This window comes from Xiphophorus hellerii, chromosome 10, assembly GCF_003331165.1.
Source record: "Xiphophorus hellerii strain 12219 chromosome 10, Xiphophorus_hellerii-4.1, whole genome shotgun sequence".
NCBI lineage: Eukaryota > Metazoa > Chordata > Actinopteri > Cyprinodontiformes > Poeciliidae > Xiphophorus > Xiphophorus hellerii.
The window spans coordinates 16,870,584-16,886,565 of NC_045681.1; the positions used below are offsets into that span (position 1 = coordinate 16,870,584).

Here is a 15,982-nt window from a genome sequence, read left to right on the forward strand (position 1 = left end):
TTGGGTAGTTTAATGAAAAACTCTGAGTAGAACAAGTCCCCAAAGTTCTTGTTGACCACAATGCCTTGGAGCGTTAGCTGAGGGCCACATACCACTGGTTTGGGTCAACTATAAAAAAGAAAAAGTATTGTTACCCTATCTGTAACCCAACCCTTAATTCAGTTGTCTGTACATTCAGCTGTTGCCTTCCACTGGCATTCTTGGTGTATTGGCCATAAAAGGCGTCTGTCATTTTAGCAACTCTCTTTAGGTTATCCTGGCCAATTTAGATGCCATTGATCCTGACCACATTCCCAAATCACACTGAATGTCATCTTTTGATGCAGAGCAACTTGCTGAGTTTTGACATTGATGCCCCTGACCTTATCTCCAAACCTGAGGACACACCACATAACTTTTAAAGTTGTCACAGATTTTGAAAGGGCTAGGTGTTCAGGCTAACAGACTGAAAGTCGCGAATTACATGTTTAACAACGGCATCTGCTGATAAATCGCAGATTACAGAATCTATTGGATCAAGAAAAGCTAGCTGAACACATCAAACTCTTTTTGGAAACTTGTGCACAGGCAACAGTTTAGATGAACATACATACCAACAGCTGGCAGTAAAAGAATATATTTTCAGTGTAAAGACAAGTTATATTTCTGTTACACTGCATAAAATTAACTAGATATAATTTAAGAAATGCTAAGTTTAACCCAACAATAAATCTGATTTGGATAGTATTGTATTGTATTGCTTGTTATACCCATTTTGTGAGTTGTTTTGTGTCACTCATAAGCAGACATTGCAGATAAATAGCATAATTGCATTGAAACAGATTGCCATTAACAAACACTATGCATTAATCAGGCTGATTACTACTGAAATTACAAACTCTTGCTGCTGTTTTTCTTGGAGAAATAAAGACGATATACGATGTTTCACTCTTAAAGCCAAACGAGAGTTAGTCCTGTACATCGGGCATTTTATACGCACTTGTCCGATTTATCAGATCCAAAGCCAAGAGTGAGCTATACCTCTTATCCGGCATCATTACTTATGCTGCTTCCAGAGTGAATCCGTTTGGCGGGAGAGAATGATGACGACGGCGAGAGTCGAGCTCAAACGGAAAAGTTTTATAGAGTTTGCGACGTGTAGGCAGGTGTTTTCTTTCTGGCCGGCAGTGAGTTATCAGCTGCTCGCTCTCATTATGTGCACAAGCTCCATTCATTTTCCCCCTACAGTGTTTTTCTTATCCCCATCTCCATCTCCATCTTTGCGCGCCGCTCTCGGCTCTGCTCACCCCTCGTACGGCCATTCCTCAAAGCAAATTTTCCCCGCAGATGAAACTCCACTCCTCTCCCACCAACCCCCACACACACACCTCCTCTTTCCACCTTCACATCAGACCTGATGGAGATTGAAATGTTATTTCCCTGTTTTCCTGAGAAACTTGTACGTCTGCGGTCTGGTCTTTCAAACCTCCCCTACGTGCCATCCCATCCGTCCTCGTCTTTCCCATCTCGTTCACTTCTGATGCGTCGTCCCACCAATTTGTTGTCGGTAAATCGCCCTCCTGCAACCAACGGATTAAGAAAACTGTTTTTTTTTTTTCTTTTCCCCACCCCATCCTCTTCAGATGGCAGTGTGTCAGAAGACATTATGCTCTCGCCCACTTTTCTCAGAGGGAGTGTCTGTGAGTGGCTGTTTTTAATCAGACGCCGGACGGCCTCTGGGATGACTGCGGCAGACAGATAACCTCTCCAACTTTTAATAGGGCCAGATTTAGTTCCAGTGGGTTTCAAACTCCGATCTGAGAACTCTCAAGAGCCCGTCGCAGAAAAAAAAAGGGAGAGAATTGAAGAACTCTCCAATTATGGCGAAATTAGATGATTAGTCCGCTCGCCGGTGGATTTGTGTGCTGTTGTTCATCCTTTAATAGACGACGCAACTCCAGCATCTCCACAGCCTCTCCAGTGTTTAATTTATATTAGACCAGCTGCGCTTTCCCTCACAATCAGCAGTCATCTGCTGTGCATTTATTTGGCCGACGTAGACAAATGTTTGCGCTGACCTTAAATAATAAATGCAAAGTGTCATACATAAGCCGCTGTGTTTTAATGAAACATACAGAGCCTGTGAATGGCAGAGTATATCAGGATCAATGCATGTTTACATCTTTCTTCTCTCCGCCTCATCTTTGTTGCTGCCGACACTTTTCTTTCTCTTGTACTTTTCACAAAAGCGCGAAGGAGCTTTGTGTTATTTTGCGAAGGACAGAAATTACCCACCCATTTGTCTGTAATGGGTCCCGCATTGTTACCGTCTCCTCAGAAATGAATCCATTAGAAACGTTGGAGAACGAAAATGAGACTCAGTCGGTGCTAATTTCAAATCCCTGAGGTAATTTGAAGTCGTTAACAACAATTTGTGCCTTTGAAAACTAGAAGCTTGCTAATTTCTATGAATAATACATTGAACAAGATAGATATTTTGTTCCTTTTTCATTTTTTGCTTTCAAAGCGGCAAAGATGGAGTCCTTTTTTTTTGTTTTTTTCCTCATAGGCGTGGGCAGTGATGAATGGCTCCTGAGCTCTTGCACATCCTATAAAGAGACACCAAATTAGGTTTGCTGATAATAGCAGGACAGAAAATGAAAAAGCTGCGAGAAAACAGACAAAAAAAACCAGATGTAATGTTTGGTTTTCAAGAGAAACCAGATAGAAAAACATCAGCTGTGTCGCAGCTTTCGTCTGCTAACCACTGTTGGTGTGCCTCAAAGGGACACGGTGTTAGGTGAGAGGATTCTCAAATAAAGTTTTGGAAAGTTTGGCTTTGTGGAACTCAAACTTTCCAGGATAGCAAAACAAAATTAAGCCAGGACGCGGAGAGATTTATATCTGCCAAGATATTGGTGCTGAAAAATGAGAAAAAGTGTCAACTTAGAAGCTCCTGGAAGCAGAAATTAGACTTTTGCTGCATTTTGAGTGAAATTGGATGGTTTTCTCTTATAAATTTAAACTAGAAATGACTCCAGGGAGCATACCATTCAATAAAAGCGAAAATGTAGGTTTAACATAGAGAACAGAATTGGTTAATATGCTTCAAAGAATATTTCTACTTTCAAGGATGTGCTAATTTACACCCAGGTAGCTCAATCGAGTTTAGTTCTCAACGCTGTAGAATTTTAGGAAATTAAATAGTTACCGTATTTTCCGCACTATAAGGCGCACCACATTATAAGGCGAACCTTCGATGAAAGGCCTATTTTAAAACTTTTTTCATATATAAGGCGCACCGCATTATAAGGCGCATAGAACAGACGCTACAGTAGAGGCTGGGGTTACGTTATGCATCCATTACATGGAACTGCGCTAAAGGGAATGTCAACAAAATAGTCAGATAGGTCAGTCAAACTTCATTTATAGATTACAAACTAGCGTTCTGACAACTCCGTTCATTCCCAAAATGAATAAACAGCTGTTTGATTATTTTCCCGAGGTAAAGTAAGTGACGTGGTATTTTCGTGACACAGTTTATCTTTTAACAACAGCAAGGTACAACATATAGTGGAGGGGAACTTTTCCTCGATTCAATAAACACGTAAAAAACAGTCTGATACTGTTACGGTAAATCAAACGTTAGTGCGATCACAATATATATCCACTTCCGCACCATTGATTCGTTCATGTTAAATTCTCTCGCTGCTGCTCTGTTCCCATGTTCTACTGCGTGACTGATCGCCTTGAGCTTAAACTCTGCGTCGTAAGCGTGTCTCTTAATAGGAGCCATTTTGGGGTCTTTACACAAAACCCAGCGTGCACCGCGCGCTTCTTCTTCTACGGGGGAAAATGAAGTCGGCGGCTGCTTACCGTAGTTGCGAGACCTGTTGTGGCTCAATATTGGTCCATAAGGCGCACCGGATTATAAGGTGCACTCTCGGCTTTTGAGAAAATTTAAGGTTTTTAGATGCGCCTTATAGAGTGGAAAATACGATAATTATACAACTCCAAACAATTATGGTTCGATAACCATGAACATTGGTGTCAATATTTTGAAATTTTTCAGGATGGCCTTACAGAGCCACAGCCTAGTGAAGAGAACTGAAGCAAAACATGAAATGTGCCTTCCAGCCCTCTCCTAGATCCACTCAATATATTAAAATATTGTTGAAAAGTCCATGTATATCCAGGTACCTAATCACTAAATTCAAATTATTTAGATTAATTACACACAAATGAATATTGAAAGACTTTCTTTCTTTTCATTTTGATAGTTTTCTGCTTCTAGTTAATGAAAACATATTTAAAATTAGGATATTGCATCAAAAAAATGTATACAGAAAAGTAGCCTCAATGAAAAGTATGACTAATACCTGCATAAATGTTCTCAATTGTCAAAAGGCACTTTTAATCTAGCAAATGAACCTTATCGGAATGCATATTGTAATTTATTGAAAATGATTTTATAATAAACTGTGGGAAAGAAAGCAAAACAAGCAACTGAATTTCGTCTGCACGGCGGTTGGACTCCATCTACTTAAAAGGATCACATAGTAGAGTTGCTGTTCCTCTGCTTAGTATTTCATGTTATTTTGGGCATTTTAAGTAAGGATTTCTTCTGGAAATCTTTCATGGTTCACTGTGGGGAAGGCTCGAGGCAGCCACAGTTATTCCTTCAAAGAATGCAGGAATAACTGGAATAACTGTCTTTGGAACCCCTTTGGACTTCTCCCAGATAAAACCAGAGGAGGCATCTTCGAGACCACTGAAGCATAGGGGAGGAAGATGTGTAGCATAGAAATTAAATGAAATGTATTATTAAATGTTTTCACCCTTGTTTTGTAAAGAACGGTGTGGATTTCCAGGACACACTATCCTGCTAACCGGGATGGTTGCTTTTAGTTGAGTTGAAATCAACGGCAATGATTGTGCAAAAACATTTGAGCGGAATCAAAAGTTCTGAACTGTTTCACTTTTTTAGCTCACAGAATAGCTGTCTGGTTGCTAAATTATATTTTCATAAACCAAGAGAGATTTAAAGGAGAACTACATTTAAACTAATTTCCAGAAAAAAATAAAGTACATATCAAAATCAGCAATGATTTTGTTACCATCACAAAATCACATCCACCTTTAAGCTCAGACTGCCAGTAACCAACTAATTAATTCAGTTATTTCATGATGTTATTATTTGCTCTTTATGATGTTAACGAAAACCTTCTGCCTTCTTCTGAACAGGAATTGAAAATTAGCATGTTTCCTTAAACACAGTGCATCATCTTTACACCAGCATGTTTCTGTTGGAAAGAAATACATTCAATTTAACACTTCTGGTAGTGACTGTTTGAAAGGGATTTAATCAGATTTGTGTTTTGGTGTGCAGTAGCAGGTATGACAGACCTGGTCAGAGATCAGTCTGTGGAACTACCAGTAAAGCTATACTAACATTGCTTGTTGGAGTCGGTCCATCATTTATCCAGACTGAATTTTCCAGTAGAGCAAACTGGTTTCTCCTGGGGTTTTTTTTATCTGCTTTCTTGTTGGCTTATTGACTCCGATTCCTGAAATAAGAACAATATAAGCTGCGTTATATCGTCCTATAAATCGCCAGCTTGTTAGCTGCCAATTTATAGGAACTCTTCCTAAGCATGATTAGGGATAAAGTGAGTTCCCTGTGTGTCTGTTAAGCTACAGGATTTCAGGGGAACGCTTGAAGAGAATAAAACAAAAACCTCAGCTGTATTTGTCAGAATTGGTTTTGAACACTAAGAAGGTTGTTTTTTTATTTCTGCTTAGCTCAAAATAACTCGCACCACTTTAAGGTCAAATTGATCAGATGCTTGGGGAAAATAAAATAAAATGGCAATGCAGTTAATTTGAACTCGTTTCCCTATTTCTTTCTCTTTTTTTTCTATATTTCAAAGAAGGAAACATCCAGCTTCCTTTGAGTCCATGCCGTTGATCATAATTTAAAGTATGCTGGTATGAAGTTAGTTGTTCAGCATTTTCTAAAATTTCTCCCTGTAAAAGTCCAATTAAAACAAGTGTACCTGCTATTCTAACGCTGCTCTAACTCCCTCACCAGTCGATGTTAAGGTGAAGCTAAAAGGAAGTAGAAAAATAACTTATGAAAACACACACAACAGTGAAGTCATTGTCTCTCACAGTGTGAAGCTAGGTGAGTATTAGAAACATCAAATCATCTCTTTCATCAGACGTTGTGTTTGAAGAAACAAAGACAGCAGAGAGGAAAGTTCTGAATTACAACATGGCAAATACTATCGCTTACCAGTAGCTGCGTTTGCATTGCAAGTGTGCTTAAAACTATACAACAACAAAATAATTTCCCAATTGTAATGTTTCCATTATATGCATATATAAGAAACACAATTAAAATCACACATGAATAAGTTTGTTCAGGCATTAAGTCATTAAAGAAACATGCTGCGCCGTTGTCCACCTGTCACTTCCTGTCGTCGTCTTCTTTGTCTTTTCTGCCAATAGCAACGTCCGGTTGTTGATCACATGACTTGTGTGGTGCGGAAAAAGTGTTCACATTGCAGTTTTGCTAAGTACATTAATTTCAAAACATTTCTTTGGAGGGCCGCACAGCCCTCCATGTGCTCAGCAGAGGTAGCCTGACTGCCATTAGGTACCGAGATGAGATCCTCAGACCCCTGGTGAGACCATATGCTGGTGCGGTTGGCCCTGGGTTCCTCCTAATGCAGGACAATGCTAGACCTCATGTGGCTGGAGTGTGTCAGCAGTTCCTGCAAGATGAAGGCATTGAAGCTATGGACTGGCCAGCCCGTTCCCCAGACCTGAATCCGATTGAGCACATCTGGGACATCATGTCTCGCTCCATCCACCAACGTCACGTTGCACCACAGACTGTCCAGGAGTTGGCGGATGCTTTAGTCCAGGTCTGGGAGGAGATCCCTCAGGAGACCATCCGCCACCTGAGCATGCCCAGGCGTTGTAGGGAGGTCATACAGGCACGTGGAGGCCACACTCAATACTGAGCCTCATTTTGACTTGTTTTAAGGACATTACATTAAAGTTGGATCAGCGTGTAGTGTTATTTCACTTTAATTTTGTGTGTGGCTCCAAATCCAGGCCTCCATTGGTTAATAAATTTGATTTCCATTGATGATTTTTGTGTGATTTTGTTGTCAGCACATTCAACTTTGTACAGAACAAAGTATTCAATGAGAATATTTCTTTCATTCAGATCTAGGATGTGTTATTTGAGTGTTCCCTTTATTTTTTTGAGCAGTGTATATATATATATATATATATATATATATATATATTTATTTCCAAATAGCTGGTTTTCTATTAAACAAATGTATATATGGTCAATAGAAATGCAGCTAGTGTCATATTTGGTTTTAAACCAACACATAGAAGCTATTTTACTTTGACACATAAGTAATTATGTTTTATTATTTCTTAGATTTTGTCCACTACTCTTCTAGATATATAAATATATATAGATATATTTATTACCTAAATTATATAGAGTTAATTTAGGTGATCAAGAGTTTACTTGATGGCTTTCTTCAAAATAACTGACTTCTTTGTTACTCTTTTTTTATCAAAAGTATTTACTGTACATTCACACAGACTCAAACTCACCTGCTGTCAGTGCTGCTTCTAGTGTAATCTCTGCACTGGTGGTGTCATGATTCCATTAAAAACATTCTCGCTAAGAGCATCGTTCTTCACTGCAAGATAATTAAAAGTCGGTGCAAAAGCCGAGACGCTTGAACTCAATCAGCTCAAGTCACTCTGTAAGTTATTGCCAGGTAAATAAGTGTTCAGCGCAGCATAAAGTACAAAGAGATGGCTTCTGCACACGCCAAGCCTTGCTCTGTCAGAAGAAGCATTACAGACGCAGCCCACGCTGTCGGACTGACAGGTGATCTCTGGGACAAATCTACTGCAGCGACAGCCGAGTCACGAGGGCTCGGAGCTGTAACTCACACCCTCTAAAAAGTCATTTTAAATCACCAATCAAAGGGAAGGATGAGGAGGAGGTGAAAGTGTGGAAGTAAAAAGAAAAGGCGGGGGAGGACTCGAGGTGTGGGGGTTCGAGCGGGGGGGAGGTGAGAAACGCTGCCAATTGCTGACATTTCCCTCTGCTGTCCATGGGAGAGCGAGTTGCAGAAATACAACCAGGCCGTCCGTTTGGATGACAGGAGGGGAGAGGGAAGGCCTGGCATTTCAGTGAAAAGGGGGGAATCGGGAATAATGCATGAGCGAGGTGGAGATTTATCCTCGTGTTTGACCTCTTCAGGGGAGAACGGTGCGACATGATGAGAAGGAGCGGGCGAGGAAGCGGGACGGACTTTCAAATTCGCTGCTTTATGAGGAGGCTTCAGCTGATCGTCGTTAAATTTTAAGCTTCTTACTGAAAAACGGATGAAAACTCTCGTCTGTTTTCCGTAAACCAAGTTATTCTTTTAAAGACCGAAAATCTTTTGATGTTTTCAAGTTTTTATCATGGATATTTTAAAAGGACGCCGTCGGAGCGCCATGCGTCGACACTGTAGCATATCGGTTCATCTCAGCAAGTTAGAAAATGTCAATAAAATGTCCAATTCAAATCAAAAATTGAAATCGTAAAGATTCAGAGTTAATTCACAGCTAGTGAAATTCAGACATTATTGTTTAAATTTGTGCCTATTGTGATGTATCTCCATGTATTCCCCAGTTGGTTGGTTTCACATGGATTATAGCGTCGTTGCAGCAGCCAGGAGGAGATCAGCCTGTGGTTCAGCTGAGGTGTTAAAACGTCCAGGTTGCTTTAATGCCAGCCTTCAGCTCATCTGCATTGTTGGCTCTGATGTCTGTTATCCCCTCCCTCCTGACTATACCCTATTGATTCTCTCTGGGAGTCTGCTGGCCAGTCCAGCATAGTGATGCCATGGTCATTAAAGGAGGTATTGGTTCTTTTGGATGTGTAGGCAGGACAGGAAATCAGCATCACCATAAACTTGTTAGCTGAGGGAAGTGCTCTAAAATGTCCCGATAGACAGCTGTACGGGTGTTTGAATTGATAAGACACGGTGGACCGACAGTAGCAGATAAATGACATGGCTCCTATTAAGGAGGAAAGTTATTAGGTTAGCTTAATTTTGGAAAAAGCATGGCTCTCCTCTCCTCCTGTTAGCCGGGTCGCGAGCGGATGACATCACGGCTGCAAAAGTACGGCGAAACAGAATGACGTCACAGATCACAGAGTTTAATCTCATACAAAGCAATCGACAACAAAGCTGCAGAGATACAGAGATATACATTTTATACAGACTACACGAAACAGACAACACGAAACACATAAGACAGACAAAGGCGCCCAAAATGTGGAGGAAAGATGAAAAACTCTCCGACTCTCCGGTGCTGTCCTGAAATTTTAACCAAAGAGGCGTTTCCCTATTTAATATATGCAAAGAAGGCGTTCTGCTCTTCGACCAATTAGAACTCCCTCAGGCCCCCAAAGAAAGTTGTGACTTCCTGATTTATAGCAAAGGTGTCTGTTTTTTTATCTAAGCATAGGCGGACCACTTCGTGCCCATCTCCATCCGACCCGGGCCGAGAGGCGCCAAGAAGTCTCTGACCCCTTTCGGACTGTAAATTTTATTGCTCTGTGTGTCAGCGGGGGAGGAAAAGGGCCCTGCTTTGTCTGCTGAATTCCCAACTGCTCAACAGAAACTATTCCAAATTAAAGTGTTGGCTATACCTTTACACATGTCGTAAGATTAAGTGTATTTTAGCATTAAATAATCATTTTCCTTAGCAATCCCCCTTTTGAGGTCTTTTAAAAAAGACCTCAATAAAAATTGAGTAAGCCTTCTAATACAGAACCAAAACTATGTATAAAAAAAAAACGAAAAATAAAAAATAAAAGAGTGATGTACCCTAATTCTATACACTCCCTAAACTTCACACTGGACCTAAAAGAGTTTGGCTTGTCTGCCTCGCCACACTTCACTTCCCCCAGACTACGACACCTTAATTTTAAGAATGAAATGTTAAAATAATTTCCTTGTTAAAACAGGATTTTGGACAATTGAGCAAGAGTCCATGGATGGCCTTTTCTCTCTTGTCCCGAGACACAATTAAGACGTGGATTAACACCAGTAATATGACAGTTGTAGGAAAAGTCCGCCTTCAGCTAAAAAATCTTGGAGTTAATTTTTTTATCAGACTTGCTGTCTGTCTGTCTAGCTAGCCAGCTAGCCAGCAAATGAAGTTTGATGTAAAAGTTTTAATCCTTATTACATACAATCCCTAAATGTTTCAACTGTGCAACATCCACTAAAAATAATTCATAGCTTTAATTAAAAATGTTTGAAATTAGTCTGTGTTCATGTTTGTTGTTTACCTTTATTACTTTTGTTTGTTTCCAACATTCTGATTTTTTTGAACTTGTGGCAAATTATGTTGCTGTAGGAAGCCAATTTTCAATTTTATACAGATTTTTAGCTCCCATGTTGATTTTCTTTGATTCACTTTCACTTAGGTCAGTGGGGATTGGAAAATATATTAAGAAAAGATTTACACATACTGGGCTGAGCTGACAAAATAATACCAGAACCTGTTCAGCACAAAGTGCTACATTAATCATATTTGTTCAGACCTATAGGAGCCCAAAAGTAGACAGGTTTGGGTCTGAGTGCTCCGTTCGGTGATGCCCTCTTTTAGCTCTAAAGAGTCCATTTAAGCTCTTAACCTCAACTGACCTTCTGACTGGCTCTGTAAATAAAGCGAGGCGTGTTGGACAATGAAGACCAGCGAGAGAGAGCGAGAGAGAGAGAGAGAGTGAGTGTAGCCGTGTAATCAAGTGTGTTCACATCCAGACGTCCTGAGGGATAAAGTGCAGAGAGCGTACTCACAGCCCCGATCTGTTGATGGTTGCAGACAGGAATGTTTTATTTTCCTCCTAAACCAGAACAACATAAAATTTGCAGTTGATGAGTCTGCACAGAAGAAGACATTTTTATTATAAGAGTCATAAATCGCAGTTTCATTCTGCTACGCGGTCCTGACTGTCGCGTTGGTGTTGTTTGAGCCTCTTCGTCACCGAAATGACACTGATTTGGGATTTCTGAGTTACTGACTAGGTAGTTTAATTGGGTACAAAAGGGGTTTTGTGGTCTTGTCTTCAGGGAGCAGAAGTTCTAGTATCTTGACAAGTTTTGTGGGAATGACAGCAGGATATAGCAGGTGCTAAATAGATAAATACTGTCTGAAATAATAAAGACATTTTCCTGGTCTTAGTCTGGTGAAGAACTTGGATTAGAGATGCTGTCTGTCCACATTGAAAATAGATTGTGTAATAACAAAAAATAACAGAGAAAAGCAGAAAATCAGTTCCAGACGGCTCACTTCATGTTTCAAAGCATGAAAGGAAGCAGTTTTACACAAAAACCTTAACACAAATAAATCAAACGCTCCAAAATCCGTGTGCTTTGCAAGATATTGGAACTTCTATTACGAACAGAGTATCTAGGTTTGTTGTGGTAGGAATCAACTTTCTGAGATTAAATTATGTAAAATTACCTAGTAAAGGGAAAAAACAGTTTCTGAGTTTGCTTTGCTACCATAAAGAAACAAGGACAGAAACGTGTCTGTGCTTCATTTACAGATTAAATTTTGGCTGATTTGGCCCAATAAGAAACCCACCACAGAGACTAGGAAACTAAAATCTGGTTGGTTTTTGTCTTCTGGTGCAGTGTCATTTTTTGGTCTGTTCCCCCAGATGTTTTAAGCCTTCCAGGACTTTCAGGACACAGTTGGAAACACTAATTAATTTCTGGGATACAGGCCTTTCCGCTTACTTTTAATTATTATCCAGTATAAAAAAAAAAAAGTTTTTTACATGCACAATTATTGTAAATAATAAAGATACTGTAGAAGGAGACACTAAATTTTACATCACACCATTTAGGAGCATTTTTTAATTATTTGAGTGTTTTATGGAGGTGACATTGCAAAAAGCGTCAGACTGTAAAGAACCTTAAATTGTAATTCACTTCTAATCTGCTCCTGCGGCCAGATCACAAATTTTAAAGCCTGCATCTCCATCGTCCTGACAACAGACGTCCCACTGGCGTCTCTCTTCACTTTTCGTTGATAGTATTTTATCCACTTCTGACCTCGACGGCGGCCGTAATGGTTTTACTGTTTAGATTGGATGGAGGGGAAGACTTGGATGGAATCGCGACTTTAAACGGAGAAGATAAATTATCCGTGTTAATGAGGAACACCCCCCACTTTCTCGCACACAAGAAGAAGAGGGATGGATGGAGATCATGCGGAGGACAGCAGTGCTGAGAATAGCTCTTAGTATAATAAGGAGGCACTCCTCGTTTCTTCCCTCCAGTTCTCCCTCTGATCGTGTCCATCACTCTTGCTGCTTCTCTGTTATCTCAGCATCCTTGAAAGGTCTGCTCTGATTTCATCCACCTTCATGAGGCCGTGCCTCTTCGTGGAAAACAAGCACGGGAGGAAAGGGTTTATCCTGTAAGTTTAAAGCATTTGCCTGTTGTCAAATACACTGCTGTAAAAACATACTGTATGACCTCTTCCCTCTGTTTTCTTTCCTTCTTTATTATGGTTGATGTTTCAGATCACAAAAAAATTAATAGCAGACAAAAAACCAAAAACCCCCTGAGTAAATGCAATGGTTTCATTTCGTAAGGGAATCAAATATCTAATCCCCATTCCTAAACTTAACCCAATTATTGAAGTTGTAGTTGACTCTAAGCCTAATAAGTTGCTGTGCTACCTTAGGTTACTGCACTGTGTTTAATTTAGCTTTTCTGTATTCAGTTTTGAATATTAAACAGACTGAAACATGTTATCAAAGGCTGTAGTTTGTGTGAATTAGAATTATTTCATAGACCATGTTTGTTTTCTCCTAAATGATGTTGATGGTATTTGGAGTTTCTTTGGTTGAACTGATTTATTAAAACTGCACCATATTTTATTTATTTATTTTTTTTTAAAGCCTTGTATTTAACCAGGTGTTTTATTTCTTGGAACAACAACAATAAAAAGACAACAGAGCTTTCAACACACAAAAACCCTAAAATGGATGCAGTGGGTATAAACGGTGAAAAGACATGTGTCAGTGTGAGTCCCGGCAAATCAATAAACCCGTGTGAGAGCTCTCTGTGGAACGTTGAATTTAGAAACAAACCCTCTGATTCCTCACACAGGGGAAAAAAAAGAAACAAAATAGCTGTTTTTGTATGTTACCATGGTTACTGAGATGGTCTTTTTATCAGAATGACGCATAAGTAGTGACACAAACAAAGGCATTCACAGTTTTATTGTGTAGCATGAACTCGTCCACTCTTAATGGAGAAGATCTGGTTAAAACAGGCTGAATCAGGAGCGTTAGCATCAGGAGCGTTAGCATCAGGAGCGTTAGCATGGCTCAGGTGGTGTCCATGATGTACAGCTGCAGGCTGATGTGTTTATTTGTAGATTCTTTTTTTTAAGATGATAAACTAGCTTTGTTTCCTATTTCTTACTGACTAATATTCAGCAGCTGGTTTTATACCAGTAGCCACAAACAATGTTCCAGCTAAACTTGTGATACTAGTTTTAAGCTAGTTCTATAAAAACACAGCAAAGCTATTAGCACCAAGATTTATTGACTGTGTGACATGAAGTATGCAGTTTTTATAGTTTTATAGTCTTTTGTTAGGCAGATATGAAGTGAGGTCAACTCTGGTGTTTTAGACATAAACTGTTTTATTTAGTTGTTGGTCTTGATAAGCTAGCCTCCAGCTCTTGCATGAAGTTGGTTTTTGTAGTGAACTAGCAAAGACTTTGCGCTCAACCTGCCATATGTCGGGGTAGGAAACTGAAAACTTGTGATAAACATTAGCAGCACCATTATGGCTGATTGGAACTCTTGACAGTCAGGGTATTGGTGGTAATTTTTTATATTTTTTCTGCATCTATAATGATGTACTGCTATTTAATTAACCCATATGGATTTATTTCACTGCACAGGTATTGTTTTTTTTTTTACCCTGTAGGTTTACTTTGTAGTAGAGAGTTTCAGAGAAAACTCACAGCACAATTTGCCAAAGATGAAAAATAAGATGAAAAAGATATACTTGCAGGAAGAAACATTGTTATTTTTTTTCCACATACAGACTGGACTCAATAAAGCCTAATACTGTGCTCTTTTCCCCGATTAGGTGGTTGAACAGGGCAGTGGCTATACAAGACCTAACTAGGTCAGGTTTGCTTTGTGCATGACTGTGTTTGATGGGAGAACAGCAGAGTGGGTTGTTGGCAGTGGATGTCTCTTGATGTTTTTTGGCCTTATTTTCCGCGTTTTGTCTCCGACTCTCAGCAGAGCTCTGTGCCACATGAAAGCCAATGAGATAAGTGAATAAATGGTCAAATTGCAGCCTGTGCGCCGTGTTCTGTAATTGATGGTTGCACGGTGCGGTCTCTTAACTCCGAGGACCTCTGACACTTAAACAAATGACATGATTAGACCTAGCAGGGTGTCGCTGATGCCTGAGAACTGCACGCTTTTTTGTTTACGAGCTGTTTTCTCTCCGTCCTCTCTGCAGCTGGCGACATGGGACTCTGTTCATGGGCTGAACGGCAGCCTGAAGGAGAGTCGCATAGAGAATGGGATGCAAGGGCTGACGGTTAAAGTGGTCACTCTGTTGGTAAGTGATGCCTGTGTGCCTGGTGTTGACTTGATCTTATACTAGCTTTGTTTTGTTTGGAAAATAAGAAAACAAATATAACATTTGTCCACCATGGCTCAATTAGCAGCAATAACTCTCACCGGTGGTTTTCTGTCTCACTGTAAACCTCTGGCGTACCAAATTGTTGACCTGTGGCTTTATTCTATTGTTTATCTTTTATGTGCTTGCAGTTATCATGACACGTTGTGGTGTTGACTTGGTCACCATCATAATAAGATCTTGATTTTTTTTCAGTGGGTTATTACATTGTTTAATTAAATAAATTAAATGAAATGTTACCAGGTTCTGTATTAGGAGAGCAAGTCTTAAATCACCAGGGTTTCACCACCATTCTGATCGGTTGATATGAGGCGTTTGTGCTCATATCAACTCATAAGTAAAACAGTGCTTGTTTAACAAGAGGCTATAGATTATTAGGAAAAATATCTGAAAGTTGTTCCAGAACTTTTGTCATTTATTCAGTTAAATTAAGGAGCCATGCTCTTGTAAATTAGATTCCTTACCTTCTTGAACAAATTTGTCTTTAGGCTCTTTGAGAGCATGACTGCATGTCACTCAGTTAGCAGCTGCAGCACCTCCAGGTGTCAGTGCAGCTGAGCAGAAACACTAACACAACTGCCACGGTGGCACACACTGCCTTCGACACCCCGACCTTACAGTGGCCGTCACGTTTTCCCTTCAGTCTGACAGGAGTTCCTTTAACTCCCGCTCTTACTGTGAAGCCGAAGCCTCCCTCACGCTGCGACTTTTATCCTCACTAACACCCCCTCCTTTCTCCGACTGGCTTCCCGCAGGAGGATCCTTTCGTCATGGTGGCAGAGAACATCCTCGGGCAGCCCAAGAGATATAAAGGATTCTCCATCGACGTCCTGGACGCCCTCGCTAAGATCCTGGGCTTTAAATATGAGATCTACCAGGTCAGACTGAGCTTCACACCCAGCTGTTTTCTGCTTAAGTTTAATGTTTTATAAGGCAGACTTACAGCGACTTCTAGCTTTTTCACACATTTAAAATGTGCAAATGCAGAACTTGCATTAGTGAGACTATTTAACTGGATTGGTAAAGGGAGGGAAGGGAGGAAAAAATGGCTTTTTCCCGAAGCCAGCCATTAATATTTTGTATTACAGAGTAATTTCAGGAAATAAAAAAGAGAACGACAAGTTCAAGCAAGTTGAGATGGGATAGAAAAATTCATAAATCTTCTCAGGTTTTAGTTAAAAGTAAGGAGGGGGGTATTTCCTTTCCTT

The 15,982-nt window shown here is 40.0% G+C and overlaps 1 protein-coding gene across 2 annotated transcripts in view; it reads left to right on the plus strand.

Moving 5' to 3' along the window:
* Nucleotides 1-15,982, plus strand: part of grid1b (glutamate receptor, ionotropic, delta 1b) — a 468,957-nt gene that overhangs the window by 398,470 nt on the left and 54,505 nt on the right. For both annotated transcript variants that reach the window (XM_032574010.1, XM_032574011.1), the window contains exons 9-10: nt 14,592-14,693; nt 15,530-15,652. In XM_032574010.1, the coding sequence (XP_032429901.1) occupies nt 14,592-14,693; nt 15,530-15,652 (225 nt within the window). The remainder of the gene's footprint in view (nt 1-14,591; nt 14,694-15,529; nt 15,653-15,982) is intronic.